The 17,816-nt window shown below is 31.2% G+C and overlaps 1 protein-coding gene and 1 long non-coding RNA gene across 4 annotated transcripts in view; one reads left to right on the top strand and one right to left on the bottom strand.

The window, feature by feature from the left end:
• Nucleotides 1-4,513: 4,513 nt before the first annotated feature.
• On the bottom strand, nucleotides 4,514-6,744 carry LOC148279216 (uncharacterized). Its single transcript, XR_015822947.1, has 3 exons — nucleotides 6,605-6,744; nucleotides 4,809-4,885; nucleotides 4,514-4,654 (listed from the first exon to the last, which is right to left on the bottom strand). It is a non-coding gene; the product is annotated as an uncharacterized LOC148279216 (long non-coding RNA).
• A 4,137-nt stretch (nucleotides 6,745-10,881) lies between these two features.
• Men-b (NADP-dependent malic enzyme b, mitochondrial) overlaps nucleotides 10,882-17,816 on the top strand; it is a 44,434-nt gene continuing 37,499 nt past the window's right edge. For all 3 annotated transcript variants that reach the window (XM_088230308.1, XM_088230307.1, XM_088230306.1), the window contains exon 1: nucleotides 10,882-10,958. In XM_088230308.1, the coding sequence (XP_088086434.1) occupies nucleotides 10,930-10,958 (29 nt within the window). In that variant the 5' untranslated portion in view covers nucleotides 10,882-10,929. The remainder of the gene's footprint in view (nucleotides 10,959-17,816) is intronic.

Raw genomic sequence — 17,816 nt, 5'->3', positions numbered from 1 at the left:
AGGCTGGAGCGGCAGCGCTTACCTAGAACGCTGTCCCTTTTATTTACCTGCCTATTTAGAGCACACGAGAGGGAAGAATGGTCCGCAGACAACACCAACTCGAGTTATTAGAAGCTGCCGAAGACGTGGAGGGTGTATTATATGGCCCTAGAATAGACGACCCGATGTAAGTTGAAATTTTTTTTCTTTTAAAACTGTTCGGCGACAAAGATTTCTTGGAAACGACTAAACCGATCAGTCTCAAATTTTAACACAAGGTTTTAAAGTATATTTTTTAGCAATAAATCGAAGGTTTTTTCTCACCGATGAATATTTTTTTTTTTTTCTTACAATTTTTTGAAAAATTTTTTGGCTAAAATTTTGTGAAAAAAAAGTTTTTTTTTGAGAAGCTGCCATATTGTAAAAAAAAATATTTTATTCCTTCGATCGATTAAAACATTATATATTACTTTAACAAAATCCATTTGGTTTTTTTATTTTAGATAATCCAGTCCAAAGATATCGTGGTCACCGCAAGGCGCCTTTTTTGAGAGGAGGTCCTGGAGATCAGCTATAGCAGCTTTCAAAATTATTATTTTTACAAATAAGAAAAGTTAAAAGTTACCATAATGTGTACAAGTCTTCTCAGGAAAAATTCTTGCAAAATTGTTATTTTTGGGCCTCTTGACTGTATATAACCCCTTAACAGAGATGAAGACTACTAGGAAATATGGGAGCTACAATTTGTTATGGGATTACCGAGCAATAACACTCAATTATTTTTCAACATATTTTTGATGATTTTAAACAAAATTAAATAGATGATTCGCATTGCGTCTATATTTCTTGTTTTCGAACCATGTATGAGGCCAAAATGCTTAGTTAACTCCTTTATTTAGTTAACTGATCTTGATCAATCGACTCTCATGATGAAAAAAAAAAACCCTTATCCCAGTTTTTTTATCATTTGGCATTGTTTTAATTTATTATTAATATTTAAAGCATTAACTTTGTGGTGAAACTTTTAACTAAATATTATTAAATATTTGTATATAACCACATACCGACTTTTCTATGTCTACCGGTTTCGAGACGTACCCTTCTCTTTGTTAGGACACCAATTAAACCAACGTGCAAAACCCAATATACACCCTAACCATAGTTTTTGCACAAAAATATAAAACTAACATGCATATTTGAAAACACATGCTTTTACATACACTGATTTTTTAAATTTCATTTTTTTTTTTTTTTTTCATTTAATTTATATCTATAAATTTCTTCGCTTTATCATCTTTTTTATATCAGTATACATATACTTTATGTGTATATACTTTTTAGTAGTTTTAAATAATATTAAATATGTTTTTTTTGTTTATCATTTAGTATTTAAAACTGTTTTAATTTGTTTATTGACGTTTTGTTTTCTTTGTATTTTTTTTTACATGTTCTATAATCATTTTTTTTTCCTTTTATAAAGGCTGAATGCTGACGAAATGCGAGCTCTCAGGCGAATGTGTGGTAAAACTATGTACGATAGATACACAAATGTTGAGATCCGTACATTATGTAAGGCTGAGATAAGCATTATTGACAAAGTCAAGACAGGAGCTCTGCGCTGGTTTGGACATGTAGAGCGAATAGACAGCAAAAGAATGGCTAAAAATATTTACAATGCGAATGTTGATGGATGCAGAAATAGAGGAAGACTGAAAAAGACATGGCATGACCAAATCCAACAAATACTTGACGATGGACATTTTAAAAGTCGGAATAATCAGTGCGCGTGCATGAGAAGATGTATGAATGTAGAGGAAGCAAGATCTGTATGCAAAAATATAGTGATGTGGCATTCTATCTTCTCTGTCTACCCTTACGGAGAAACGGCGTGATGGTTTACAAATGAAAAGATACATCTTTTCAGACTTCTTGATTTGTAAATAACTTAGTATAAATTGGTTTTAAATGGTATCTTTTACTTATAATTCTACTTTGCAACTAATATGGAAAGGCATTAAGTGCTGTTTATTTCAATTTTTTTTTTTTATGTATGCAGTAAAAATATTATTTGTTTTTAGAAAACATCGTGTTCAGACGTATAAATTTAAATGCCATTTCAGTTTCCTGGAATTTATTTTATAAGTACATAATTATAGTTAACACTTAGTGCATATTTTTGTATTTACATAAAAATGTGTATTATCATTATCTGAAATTTGTTATTTTTTATGTACAATTTTGTCAGCACATGCAGACGTGATTTTCAGAGAGATGTGATAGTTGAAATTGTCTTCTTGATGGAAAATTAACGAAAACAAAAATTGTAAAGTTGTTCTCGCCATTACTTTATGGATAATTGGTTTTATGCAAGAGATAATAATGATCTTAAGATTCAAGTAACGTGAGCACTATAATTAGAGCATTTGAGAATCTCCACAAGTAGAAACAGATTACAACTCTTTAACTTTTCTAACACATTCTATGTATTTATCAATAAATTTAATGTATACCATAAAACCATACTTATAAGATTAGTGGGAACAGCTTTCGCCAGGAAAGAAACCTGTTCCCATTGAATTTTCCAACAAGATTCTATTCCCAAGGATTTCCTTTATGTGTCATCGATGGTACCTTTAGTTTTAAGTTTAGAGATTGACTGATAAAATATACTTTTATAGGATGAAAAGCTAACAACTTTACTCCGTCCCCCGGTATACAGCAAGTACGCTGCCTTCAACGTGTGACCTGGTGGAAACTGGAACTTTTCCATTGGTTTAGTTTGAATATTGGCGTACTTTCTAATTACACCATTTATGTGATTAACTATCTCCTGTCGCATTTCATTTGGCATTTTGTTATGTCCTCCTGCAGCACCTCTATTGTCAATAAGACCTTGGCCTCCCCTCGCTTTCTTCAAAACGGTATTCATTCTGCTGGTTGATATTTTCAATGTCTTAGTAAACATAATTTTACAAACTTTAATATCGTCTAATGTATAAATTCTGGAAAATACTCTCTCGTGTTCCGGTGTCTTATTCTTTGTATAAGATCGCTTTTTAAATATTTCTTCACACCTTTCTAGGAGAAACAAATTCTGAGCGCTGTAAGATCCTAAACTGTAAAATGTTTCGAAATTTTTCCGTCTGATATCGGCAGCCAATTTCTCGGAGCATTTCAAAGAACACTTGCAATCAAAATCTTCAAACACTTTTGGTAAAATTTCTTTGTTTCTCGAGTTGATGTAAGTTTCATTCTTGTACATGCTGTCCCTCCTTTCTTCTCTTGTTTTGTCTCCGAACTTGCGCTTCCTTCCTTTTTTCGCTCCAGTGGCTCTATTCCGTTTTCTCGGTGGCTTCTTAGGCGTTGGTTTAGGGGAAATACCATCAGAGGGGCCCATACTACATAATATCGGTGATTCGTCGGGTAATAGTGTATTACTAAAGTTCAAGCCCTGAGGTACACTTTGCAAATGAGGTAAATAATAATTTTCAGTAGTATGAAAATAAGGTAGTGGTTTATGATGTTGAACTGTTTCAATCGGTATGGTTAATTTGTGAGGGAATGTTTCTACTGCGAATTGACTGCTCACGCAAGGTTTTACATCTTCATTTTTAACAGTATTTGAACTTGGAATAATCCGTTCCACTAATTCATTCATTTTTCTTTGGTTAGGAATGCTTTCATTTATTTTAATTTGATTCGGTATCACCTTTACATTGACTTTTTCTTCGGTCTGCGGACTGTCAATAGGTACATCGTAATAACAATCATCATCGGGGACATCAGTCATATCTTTATCCAAACCTGAACTAGAATTATCACTTTTAAAATATTTGTAAAAAATTGATTTGTATGTCGCTAAACTTACAGAAGTCTCACATTTTTTATTACTTATATATGACTTGTACATTTCTTTGAGACTTCGTTCAGGTTGAACAATGTATGTAGAGTTATGTCCGTCTTTGTTAGGTACCGAGTGGGAGTAAATGTGATCCATGATTTCTTTTACTTGTTCACTGGGAATTTTATTGTGGCCGCCTGTTAGTACTCCCCTCATATCAGAGAGCCCATCCCCGTGTCTTATTTTGTTAAGAACGGTGTTCACTCGGCCCGATGAAATGTTTAAAGTTCTAACAAACATGGGTTTGCACACTCGAATATTGTTGATGTGGTATATTCTAGAATAAGTTCGCTGATGATCGGATGATGCGACTTTGACATAAGTTCTCTTTTTTGGAATTTCTAGTACTCTTTCTAGAATAAATAAACTTTGAGAGCTGTGCGTTCCTAAAGAATGAAAGCTGTCAAATTCTTGCATTCGTTCAAAAATGGATACTTTTTCTGCACAATTTAGTTTGCATTTACAATCATAGTCCTGAAACTCTTTAGGAAGAACTTGTTTATTTTTGCATGTGATGTATGGGATGTTCATATATTTGTTAGCTTTCCTCTCTGCTCTGGTTTGAGTGAACTTTCTCTTTCTTCCCTTTTGAACGTACTCTCTATTTGCATTACTACCTTTTTTTCGTTTGCTAGTCTTAGTATTTGTCTTATTTATAACGCTGATTTCTAAACTTTCTTCGAAATCCGGTTGGCGTTGAAAATTCATTTTAGAATGGCCTTCAGAATTTTCTCCAAACGGCACAGGGGTGTAATCGTAGCAGTATCCCGGTAACTGAAAAGAGTTTTTAGTTTAGACAATGTAAAATCACACAGTAAAACTCTTAATAGAAATTGTGGTAATCGGATAAAATATATTTGCTTCTTCCTTAAGATTAACCAGCGGAACTTGTAATGCAGGGTTAGTTATGGATTTTTAAAGAACTTACCCATAGCTGTTCAGTTGGTAGTAATTTACACTTTGGTGATGTGAGATTTTGTTTTTTATTCATCTTGATATTGGAACCTGTAACAAAAATGTAAATGATAAGTACTTTAAAAATATCAATAATTGCATGTGCAGACTAAACAAAGAAATTCATGGTTTTACATGTCTTGTAAATTCAAAAACTATGTATGTGTATTCACTGCTTTATATATCAATAATTTATGAATTACAATTTTTTTTAAACATTTTTGAGAGGGGAATATGGAAGTCTATGCATCAGTGGTGAACGGTAATTTAATATTTAAGTAAGATATAAAAAATGTTAATTTGTACCTTCAAAGTACATAATATAATATAAGTCATATAAAATATAAATAACTATTTTTTCTGTGGTTCTGTGTGATACAACATCTTTCCGTCTTTGCCTTTCAAGCAAACAAACACTGTTCGACATTTCTCGGCTTCAACGCATACGGCACCCAATTTCCTTGTTTCTGAATCGAACCATTCTTGAAGTGTTGAAACCACTCACGGCACGTTCTTTTACTAATAGGGACCTCATCATAAGTGTTTGAGAGCATTCAATGAGCCTCAGCCGCAGATTTCTTCATATTAAAGCAGAAAATGAAAACCTCTCGCAAATGACGAGAATTTGGCTCGTAAACTGACATTTTCAATAGAGAAACTTTATGATGCAGACACGAATCAACTAATGTTTCTGTGAAATTATGTTGACAGATTCCCGAGTTTATTGCATGATATGTATGATCTATTTATTTACACCATTACTTACCAAAGCCATCTACAGGAAAACGGCAAAAGAAAAGTTGTACACCTAATACTTATTAGGTGAATAAAAAAATTAAGAATCCCTTTAAGTTTATTTTTTAACAATTGTGTGCACAAATGGGGAAGTTCAGAGTTTTTTTTATTTGTTAATAGACTATCAACATCAAAAAGATCCTGGGCCAGTCTGAACAACACTGCTGCATTTGGCACACCGAACCCCTGTCTAATATTTCTGAGCCAAGATGCTCTTTTCCGTCCCATACCCCGCCTGCCTTCTTTCTTCATCTTTCCTTCCATAATAAGTTGGAAAAGGGCATACTTCTCATTGCGGAATATGTGACCAAAGTAGAAGGCCTTTCTTCTTTTGACAGTGGTCAGTAACTCCCTCTCTTTGCTCATAATGCTTAAAATCACTTCAGACACATATTTTTCTGTTCATAAATAAAAATAGTCGTAAGCATAGTACTGGGTCATATTAATATATGTACTAGTCAATTGAAAATCCCGACTTAAAACAGATTTTTTTTTTAACATGCCGGAACATGGAATTAATACAAGCATTGTATAGAAGCATTAAAAAAAAACAGTAAAACATATATCAACCTTTGACAGCTTTGCCAAACACTTTTTAAAATGTAGTACATTGAGGATATAAATTCAAAGTTTATCTCTCTTCCGTATCTCAGCACAATTCTGTTCACGTATATTTTAAAATATCAGATTATTATCATAATTGTATGCCACAGAACCTTTTTTGCCACAGTAAGTTGCCCTGAAGCAAGCTTGTCTGGGCAAAGCATTATTTTTAGTATTTTGCCAAAATGATGATTTCTATAAAGATAAAAATATTTTTTGCAATGGTTAACGAATAAAGCTATGCATTTCAAAATAATTGATCAACAGTATGAACAATAAAAACTATAAATTAGGGGAAGTGAAATTTAAAATTTATTTAAGAAAACTATTTTGGAGAATTGATTAATTAAATAACGGTCTTTAACCGTTTACCTTGATTACAGTCCAAATAATGTTGTATTCTACGTTTATTGAAATATATAAGAATAAAAAATCACTTAGCCACGAATAAACCCCACAAAACTACAAATTTCTACCAAATTATGCCGTTCGTTTACGTTCACTTGTCATCTGTCACAAGCGTTGCCAACGTTCATCATGCGAAAATCGGTAGATACAGAAAAATAAATCGGTAGATTTCGGTAAGTTCATTCTCCTAATGGGGGATATATTTAAATTTCCTTATCCTTTTTCATAACAAAATTTCGCTTGAAATGCAAGTGATTTTTTTTAATCAACCCTAATGGCAGCCCTTTGTTATAACGGGTGACGCTTGCCTAACCCACGAAGAGTTCCGGATTTGATTTCCAGTGAGATCACAATAATTTCCGTAAATCTTAACGTTTGTCGTAATTTTTAGCTTAACGATAAAATAACAACTACTAATCACTGAAAAAAAGGTTACTCAATTTTAGCAGAAAATGGTTAGAGATGACAAAAACGTTTTATTTTTGAGTGATCTGCGGAAATTCAATTTAACACAATGGAAACAATGAAATAACGAAGAGAAATGACATAATTTTCATTCAACAAGTTTGAAATAACCAGGTATCACTATTTGTTAATGCTATCTAGTAACCAATAATGAACGTATATATTTTGTACGACCGAAGGATAAGTATATAGTATTCATAATAATAAAACGATGGCAGAAAAGGTAGCTTTCTGAGCATATATAAAAAGTGAGTATTCAATTGCTTATATTGGGGAAGAAAAAATAGTTTAAAAAAACATTCTATGGGAAAATGGAAATGTTCAAAAATCGGTAAAGTTTCGATCAAGTTCCGTAGATCGATAGATTTCCCAAAAAATTGGTAGATCTACCGAAAAACTAATAGGATTGGCAACGCTGTCTGTCACTTTAGTAGACCACTGATAATGCGTTAAAGCGTCTATACCACAAACAATTGTATTGTGTAGCACGTGATTACAAGAGGTACCTACGTACGTAATCAAAGAAATTAATCACACGAAAAAACATAAACTAAACATAAAACAGTGTGCAAAGAAACAAATTGTCAAAAAGAAATTAATATCTCGAAATAGTGACCAGTACAGATATTTATAAATGAATCATCACATACGTAATACGTTCAATAATAAAAAACAATTTATTAATAAATCATATTTAGATAAATTATCTCACTTTCTTGTACTTTTACTACGTATTATGTTATGTTATTAATATGTTTATCGTTTTTAATTATGCCCAATGGGCGTATAAATAATTAACTTATTGGAGTGACAAAGGTAGTAGGTATTTTTATTATATCGTGTCCCATTAATAATATGGTGATCAGAGCCAAAAAGTTAAATATTTCAATAATACCTAGGCTTGCACCTATAGTAGGATTCCAATTATCCGAACTCCAACTATCCGAATCGCTGATTATCCTAATTGAATTCCTGAGTGTGACCACATGCAACTTCTCACGGTTCAGCAGATGCGCAACTTGACTACCCGAAAACGGATGATGACATTCAAACACTTTGACCGAGATGTTCAGCAAGCAATGACTTTAATTTACTGTACTGTACGTACAAACTGTACAAATGTACAGCACTTGTAACTACGCTTAGCATGTCAAAGTGTTGCCTTTTCATATAATTAATTAAATGCTATTTTTCTTAAAACATAGTTTTTTCCCTCATTTTCAAAATACATACAGTAATTAATTAAAATTTCCGATTTTTACGAAAGAAAAACAATTATCCTAATTTTTTACTATACTAATGAGGTTCGGTTCCAATTGATTCAGGTAATTGGAGTTCTACTGTATTTACATTTTGAACATGCTGTTTGTTTTTTAATTAAATTAACTAATTGCTTTCTTTATGCTATGTTCTTTTTTTATTTTTCCTTTCTTTTCAAAACCATACTGTTTTTGTTTATTTAGCTACTCAAAAAAATGTCTGCCTAAAAACAAGTTGCACCTAGTTAGACAGACCACATATAATCCAGAGATATCTATTTCCATAAAAAGTGTTGTAGATTAACAAATATTAATTTTGTTAATAAACTAAGGTTATTATTGCTATCATCATTTCCTTTTCATCGCCCAGTGGTGTGTAGGGCACTGCATTGCTCAACCAAATGCAGTGTATTTCGATCATCTGTTACGTAAAGGTAAGGTGATCAGTCTTGCGCTTTTGATGCCAGTCCATGAACAATGAAATATTGCGGTTCGAACAACCTTTTTTTAAATTTTACGACCACCCTGCCAGGAATTGAAACTAGAGCATTAAGGGTGGTAGGTGAAAGTCCGCCATTGAGTCGAAAACATTCATCCAGGTTTCTGTTTATTTTTCACAAACAGAACTGTATTCTTTGCTCGCCTGGACATGACACATAGTAAAATATGTGGTTAAGAGGTAATTGAAGAAAAATATTTTGTACACATAAATAACAATATTTTATTTTTTTAAATTTAATTAGAATTGAATAAGAAATGTCAAAAGCAGACACAATCGAAGGACATGTTTGACAAGATGTATGAATGTGGAAGAACCTAGGAATGTATGTCAGGATAGACGCGTATGGCGGTCTATCTTCTCGACCTACCTTTGCTGGGAAATGGCGTTATGGTAGTAGTAGAATAAGAAGTCGTTTTATTTTCGTTCATTTTTAATATTCAATGAAAAGTAGATTTATTCCATTTGGTCATTCCACTATTGACATTCCAAGAAATTTTGTTGATTTTTGAAAAAAAATATAACCATCAAGGTAGGCAAAGCAGATAGAACGCCATTTTACTCTGTCTTTGCACACAGATCTCACTTCCTCTACATTCATACATATTCTTTTGCACGCTCGCCAATTATTCCGACTTTCAGCATGTCAATCTTCAAGTTTTTGTACGGCATCTATCAAGATTCGCATTATACATCTTTTTAGCCGTTCTTTCGCTATGCATTCGCTCTGCTTGTTCAAACCAACGTAGAGTTCCTTTCTTGATTTCGAATCTAATGGTCCACAAAAATAATGGAGTATATTAGCATTAATGTGTCATTAAATCAAATTAAATTGTACGAAATTACAATAAACTTTCGCTTATTAATTTGAATTGTCAAGTTGTTAACTTTTTTGTGACAAACCAACATATTATATTACAGCTAAGGTATATTATTTTATTTTTTAATATTTTGTGACACTATATTCCCTTGAATATTTGTAGATAATTTCTAAACTAAAAATAAATAACCTACATTTTTTCCTCATTTCTATACAATTGTTGTATACTTTTTAATATCGGAAGTTGAACAGCATTCACTATTATTTTATAATTTGCAAGAAAAATATACAAATTAAGAATAAAATAAAGCATTCGGTACATTCGATTGCATATAAAACCTAAAAAGAAAATATAAAAAAAGAAAAAAGACATGTTAATATATAATAAAAATCCCAATTTTTAATATAAATACACAGTTGTATCAGTTGTATGCGAATAGATTTTTTTTTAACAAAACTTTCAGCGAGCAACTATTAAGCAAAATCTAAATAAGAATGATAATATAAATACACATACACACACCTTTTTGTTGTACCACAATTTAGGATGTTTGATTTTTATTTAGAAACTTTGCTGATCTGTCCTTAAATCATTTTTTAAAAATGTTATTATATCATTTTCGACTGTTTGTTTCTGTAAAATAAATAAATAAAATAATAAATAAGAAACGAGATTTAAGTAACTTTAACAAATAATGAGTAAAATGAAAATAAATTTTACTTGAACTTAGTGAACTATATAACAAAAGACAAAACTATTGTACATAAATAAAAAACTGTAATACAGTTACAGTTAAATAAAGCAATAACTTGGTGTTCTAGAAAATGTTATAAAATAAACATAAATATTGTAAAGCACTTAAATAAAGCAACATACCTAGTAAGAAAACATATTTCTCTCAAAAAATTCATGCCAATAAAAAATAAAAATCCACAAGTTTTGCAATAAATGCACAGTTGTATGTGAATAGAAAATTAAAATTATAAACATGCTTTAAAGAGCACGTCTGCAAAAAAGAAATAAACTTCATATAAATAAAATAAATTTGTACGATTTTTTATGCATACTACGGTATTATAAAAAAGATAACTCAAAATCCTGTTACAAAATGTTATTTACCTCTGTCATTGTTCTGATTGGTCAGAAATTAGCAAAACCGCGTGCGCAAGCGTGCGAATGGCGCGAACGCGCAAGATCAGTAATCAGCTGAGCGCTGGTCGCTTGTGGTAGGTGAAAATCGACGAAATGTTCACTGTCATACCTAGATCATTTTTGTAAGTATCTGAATTAATATTTGTGATTTTCTGAATTAAAACCAATACGCCGATCACTCCAAATCCGAGAAATGATAATATTTTTTATATGACAGTGATGTGCAAATGTGTCATCTGTGCCAAGTGTACGTTTCGAGTTCGCTGGAAATAGCATTTTGCGATCGATATAATACGTTTGGTATGTTTTGATAATCTTGACCTCGATAATAATGGGTAAGTCTGTTTCCCGTTTCCCTAAATGCCGTTATCGTGGTGGTCTAACGCCGACATGATTTGAATTTTATAAATGGGCTCCGCCGGTGTAACATGTAGTTAATAATTACGCCACGGTATGATGTAATGAAGGACTAATGACAGACTGTAAATAAAAACATAAGCATAATAATATAATCATCTCGTCATATTTTCGTGTAGGCATTGTGTAAAAGACGTTGTTTTATTTTTTGCTTATTTTTTGGTATATGGTTTTCTTCCTCATTTTTTTCAAATGATTTTTGACATAAAATAGGAGCAACCTGTCAAAATTTAAATAAATAATATAAAATATATTGTAATTAATAGTGTGAATTTTGGGAAAGGGGCATGAGCTTAAGGAAAAAACAGCATATCTGGAAAGACTAGTCTTTTTAGGAAGAAAAAGACTTTGTTTTTAGTCTTAAAAAAATTGTGCGACGCAAATATTTATTTTTAAAAAAAATAAAAAAATAGTATATTTATTGTATTTCTTTCCTCTCGGGTTCGATCCCGACATGGTTGATATGAAATATTTATTTAAACGGGTGTTTTCACACTAGAATATTTCATAGTCCCTGGACTGGTACCTGAAGCGTAAGACTGATCATCTTACCTTCATGTAACAAAAAATGATCAAGATACGCTGCGATTGGTGTACCAATGCAGTGCCCTATGGACCATTAGGTGCAGAAAGGGAATTATGATGATGATGATTTCTTTCCTAGCTTAGAAAGGGTCTTGTACCCTTGTTATCCAAAAGAATGCATGTAATAAAAATGATATTATTAAAAATTAAAGCCTCTTATTCATCTTGCTTAAAGTTCTCTTAAAGTTGTTTTATACAAATTTCCATTTATATTTTTATAGTAAGTTTCTCTCTAAGCCCAAGGGCTCGTCTCTTTTTAGAAGAAAAACAACGAATTTAATATGAAATTTTATGACTAGAAAAATAATTTTATTTTTCAAATATTTTACACAAAATTTTTACTACTAACAGTCCGTGCGCTCTGTAGCTGCAAGGCAGAGTCCTTAAGGTGATATTTTTTTACAAAATGGAGCTGTACAAATCAGCCTAACTAATAATAATAATTAAATAAGAACTTTGCAACAGAGATGGATAACATTTTAGAGAAGGGAATATGGAAGTTTAGACATTTACAGGGCTTATGACCTTAGGTGGTTGTGGCCACTTTACACACTGTGTAACATTCATCATCCTGCTCATGTTTGAACATCCATATTTCTTAATTCTTCCAACTGTTGATTTTTGTAAAGTAAAAGAGCCGAAACATTTATTGATGCTGGTGAGATTCATCTGCCTAAATTATTTCACCTACATACCAGGCAACACCTGAAAATATATTTCAATTTTTACACTTCTTGGACCAGCTTGTTTAATCAACAATATTTTTACGTTGTCCAAATTTTTGTACAGGGATTAGATTTAACCCCCTGGGGAGTTATTTTGTTTAACATATTATTACAACGGAGATGGAGATCATTTTAGAGAAGGGAATATGGATGTCTAGACATTTACAGGGTTTATGGCCTTAAGACCCGACTTCATAACATTTTAACATATTACAACAGACATGAAGAACATTTTAGAGAAGGTAATATAGAAGTCTAGGCATCTACAGGGCTTATGACCTGTCATTGGCTGGTTTAAGTGGCCACTTTACACACTAACTTTCACCATTTTGCCCATATTTGAACTTCTATATTTGTTCAATTATTTCATATTTTGATGTTTGTGAAGTTAAAGAGCTAAAACCTTTATTAACGTATTACAACATCTCCGTTGTAGTATGTTAATATTAACAGCTCCCCAGGGAGTTAAATCTAGTCCTTGTCTACAAAAATTTAGACAAACTCAAAATATTGTTGATAAATTAACCTGGTCTCACCCGCATAAATAAAGGTTTCAGCTCTTTAACTTCACAAACATCAACAGATGACAAAATTGAAGGAATATTGATATTCAAATATGGGCAGAATGGTTGAATGTTACACAGCGTGTAAAGTGGCCACTTAAACCAGCCAATGACTCAATTATTATAAAAACTCTTCCTGATACGTAATGTTGTCATTTATGATTAAGAGACACATAGCTATTAAGATTAAAAACTACAAATATGCAATAAATTAGTCAGAATATGAAAGGAATGCAAGGTTGAGTAAAGAATTATTAACCATATTAATTTATTTGTTTTTCAATGTTTTATCGAGTGAGGAATGTAAAAATGAATGTGGTGTGGTCATGTAACAATTCGACAGTAAAATGTCTAAATTACTGATGTGCCATTAAGTGCATTTGGCAGGAAGAGTCAATTAAAGATTGTTTTTAAATGAAAAATGTAAAGACAAGTCTCATGTAAAAATATTAAGTAGGATAAATAATAAAATATTTTTTAATCAAAAGTCGTACAAGAGGGTTTTTGATGTAAACACCAAAATTTACGCCTGTTATCCATAGGTGTCGGCCCATACAATTCAAATTTTGATTTTGAGAAAAGTTGTACACATGTTTGTATGGCAACTTAATTTTTGTTTGTATGGCAACTTAATTTTTGTTTGTATAGGGGTTCTGGTCGCAAGCAAGATACAAGAAAAAAGCATGGGTTTTAGGTCATACACTACAGTAAAAATACAATAAGTGAGAAGGCTATGCCTGTTTATATTTTAACAATTGGTTGAATCGTGGTTCTATTTTTAAGACACAAACAACCAAGTTATATTCTAATTGGAGTAATCTATTTCTCTTTTTAGTTTGTCTACCATCGAGGAGAACCTTTGTTCACATAGGTAGTATGTGGGAAATGATTCTAATAATTTCAAATACTACCTCACTTTCCCCCGCCTCTCCACATACTTAATGCTGTACACCACAAATACTGAAACAAATCAATTTTAAAATCCATGAAAAATATGTCTTCACTGGTTGAAAGCATTTTAAAACATTATTCTGAGTACTCAAACACTTAATCACAAATATAATTCAATTTTGTCTTCTTCTTTTTTATTCAATAAAGATATGCACATTTTATTACATAAAAATCAATATATTTTTAGGCCATTCTTCTTAAAAATTTTACGATAAAAAGACTCTGTTAAGTTTTTTTCCTTTTTTTTGTGACTTTCATCTAAAATCAAATTGCTAACAATCTGTTTCACACATTCAGTCATTCACTTGTTTTCCAATGTCATCATTCACATATTTCTCGATTATTAGACAAGTTAGTTGCCTGGTTCCCAGGTGCGTAAACTGAAGTAGATTTTGGAACCAGTCCAATATGCATCGGACATATTTATATTGTAAATAAAGCATTAGGTGGTCATTGCATGTCGCTTCAAAAATACACGCGACATATCGCCAAATGGCCTGGATTGTTTCTGCGCCTTTGTACATACCATCTTAAATCATATTGCAGTGTTGAAATATAATATATTTCATAATTTGAAAATTCTTACACTGCCAACTGAATCTGGTATTGATTCTCTCTGTCCTGTGTTTTTAACATTCTTTTATGAAATGAATTACCAGGATTACACAAATAAATTTTAAATCGGAAGAAATGGAAACCATTTGCATATCAATACAATGAAGAAGTTCAGTATTTTTTTTTTCAATTTTAATGTATTGTATTATCAGCACTCTGATTTTTTAACTTTTGTTTTTCTGATATTAATCTGCGTGTGACATATCAAGTTCTCTTCCGCTTCTTCTCAGTCAGTTCTGCCGATTGGTCTGTTGGCTTACCGTAAACCGGAAATCTTTCACAAATATTTTATTATTGGTTGATTCATATGAACTAGTGATGTCATTCAAAGTTGTTAGTTTTTATTAACATATTTTTTGTACATTTTTAAGAAACTTTCCTGGTTAATTTAATGCTCTAATTTTTACCGCATGTAAGAAAACATTTTTTTTATCCATTTTGCAGTAGGGCTGAAGTTCCTCATTAAATTGATATTTGATGATCAAACTCCATAGTCAACGATTTTGATAAAAAATTCTTGACATATTACAACGGAGATGAAGAACATTTTTTTTCATACATTTTCAAGAAACTTTGACATATTTTTTATCCCGTCTAAGAAAACATTTTTCACATAGGACTGAACTTCCTCATTGAAATTAAGTGATATTATATGCATCAATTAATCATTTTGGTTTCGTTTTGTAAATTTTTAATGATACATAATATTGAGTTTATCACATGTTTTGTCTGTTTTTTTCCAAATAAAGAGAACAAGAGGACACAACAAAAAAATTACAACAAATTAGTCGAAAGTGTATTCTCCTTCATTATTTTACAAAAAATTAGCCAATAATTTATAGCATCTTTACCATACAGTACGCGAATATCGCGAGCAGGTTTCGGAAATAGGTATAATTTATTTATTTTAATAATCAAACCTCTTACCAAGCTCTTTTCTATACAACCACCTTTCAATATAAATACAAGTTTTAATATTTTTATTTTTTATACTTAAGCACTCACACACACGCACCCACACGCAAACATCACACAATTATGTAAACTCTTTTCTTATATTTTATGCATTATTAGATTTACAGTGGATTTTTTTAATTGGCTCCAGTATTGTTAATATATTTATACATATTTTTTATATAATAGCTGTAAAAATCTTAAATAAAATAAAATAAATAGCTCGATTGAACGAGAACAGGAGGTGTCGAAATTGCTCACTTTCGTCTACATGACATTCCATTTTGAAGGCTTGTAATATATATTTTTTTAAATGTAATGTAAAAGCAAACACAATATCTTGTAGAGCAGAAAATTTTCATTTGAATGACGTACCTTTACTATTTTTTTAAAACTTTTGGTGCTCTTTTTTTAAATTAGGAAAAAAAATTAACATAATTTATGTTAAAAACGAAATACATCTATTTATGGTTTGTTAAATGATACCGAATGATATGTTTGTATTTATAATGTTTGAAGCACTAGTGGAATTTGTCATAATCTAAAATAACTTTAATGACGAAGGACGAGGACGATCGAGAAAGACCTGGCACGATCAGAAAAACCAAAATCTCAAGTCTGGTTATATAAAAAAAAGACACAACCTAAGGCCGCGCATGGCAAGATGTATGAATGTGGAAAAAGTTAGGGATGTATGTCACAATAGACGTATATGGTGGTCCGTTCTCTCTGCCTACCCTTATCGGGAAATAGTGTGATCGTAGTATTAGTCAAAATGGCTGAAATAAACAAAACATTCTGGTTTTTCAAATTAACACTTGAAAATGCACTTGTCAAATGCAGAAATAATAAATTCATTTATGCACATATGATTTGTTTAATGCATAGTGCAGTGTGTCAAATAAAGGGAAAATAATATAAGATTATTATTATTCTTCGTTGCCATCCAATTTTTAATTAATTGAGATTCATTTTCACCATAGTAATATATTAGATTCTCTGACAAGAGATAATCGTAATTATTACTGTTGACTCGAGCGACGCAAAATACCTCATGTTTTTCTGATAATGAAAATATAATATTTACCCAAAGCTTCAGAAACAAAATAAGTTATGAACATAAAGATTATTAGCATTCATTTTGATTAAAAAAACTTACAACTCCGCGCATAATGATGTACCGGAACTACAATTCAAAGAACAGTTTTGGCATTATGTCATATTGATTATAAATTAAGGAAGGTAACGTGATCATTCGTAAACTTCCGATTTTCCAGAAATAGGTATATTTCTACAAAACAGCTTTCAACTTTTTCAGACCAGGTCAGATATACACAAATTTTATGATTTATTACTCCCCTATCTCCTGAAATTAAAAAATGACAAGTTTATGGTTTCTTTTTTAAAATTATATTAATAAATAAGTATTTGTCAGGTGCACACGACATTATTTGATAACTTTGTGTGTGTTGTTTTATAAATACCTTATCAATTTTCTTTACCAAGATCTATATTTCAGTTATTGTGTAAATACTAATCAATTTGATCTTATATTGTTTTGCAATCAACAACTTGATTATTCAGTTCTGCAAGAGATAATTAATTTGATTAGTTAACCTTGAAATCTATCATTTTGATTGATCGACTCTCTTTTGTATTGACACGAATTATTATTATGAAATACGATTACATCTAATAATTGTTATTTTAAATCAATTTTCAGCTTGTTATAAATTAAACCACACATTACAATAATTAGAACTATGTTACAAAACATGTTAATTATATGAAACTATTGAAAAAGAAATTAACACGTTCTTGGTCACTTTGTTCTCGTAGGTACCATTCAGTGGATACTTTTTTCTCATAGGATCCACTCGTATGGATACCTATCATAACTTTCCTGTTTTTCTTTTTTTCCAATGGGACCGTAGTTGATAGTTTGAAGTAAATCTTTTTTGACTAACATACTGGAACATTTTTGTTGCCGGCTGTTTTTTATAGACACATTTATGACACTTCAATTTTATATAGTTGATAGTAGTCTTTTCACTACCGATGCCTTTTGGACTGATCGCTATAGCCGTCAAAATCATCTCTCATTTAGGACAACAACTATAATTGTGCTAGGACAACAACTATAAATTTACAACTATAATTGTGAGCGTGT

This window comes from Micrasema longulum, unplaced genomic scaffold (assembly GCF_059751315.1).
Source record: "Micrasema longulum isolate JH-2025_06_02 unplaced genomic scaffold, ASM5975131v1 h1tg000746l, whole genome shotgun sequence".
NCBI lineage: Eukaryota > Metazoa > Arthropoda > Insecta > Trichoptera > Brachycentridae > Micrasema > Micrasema longulum.
The sequence above is the reverse complement of the archived record's forward strand: the minus strand, read 5'-3'. Positions and strand labels throughout refer to the sequence as shown.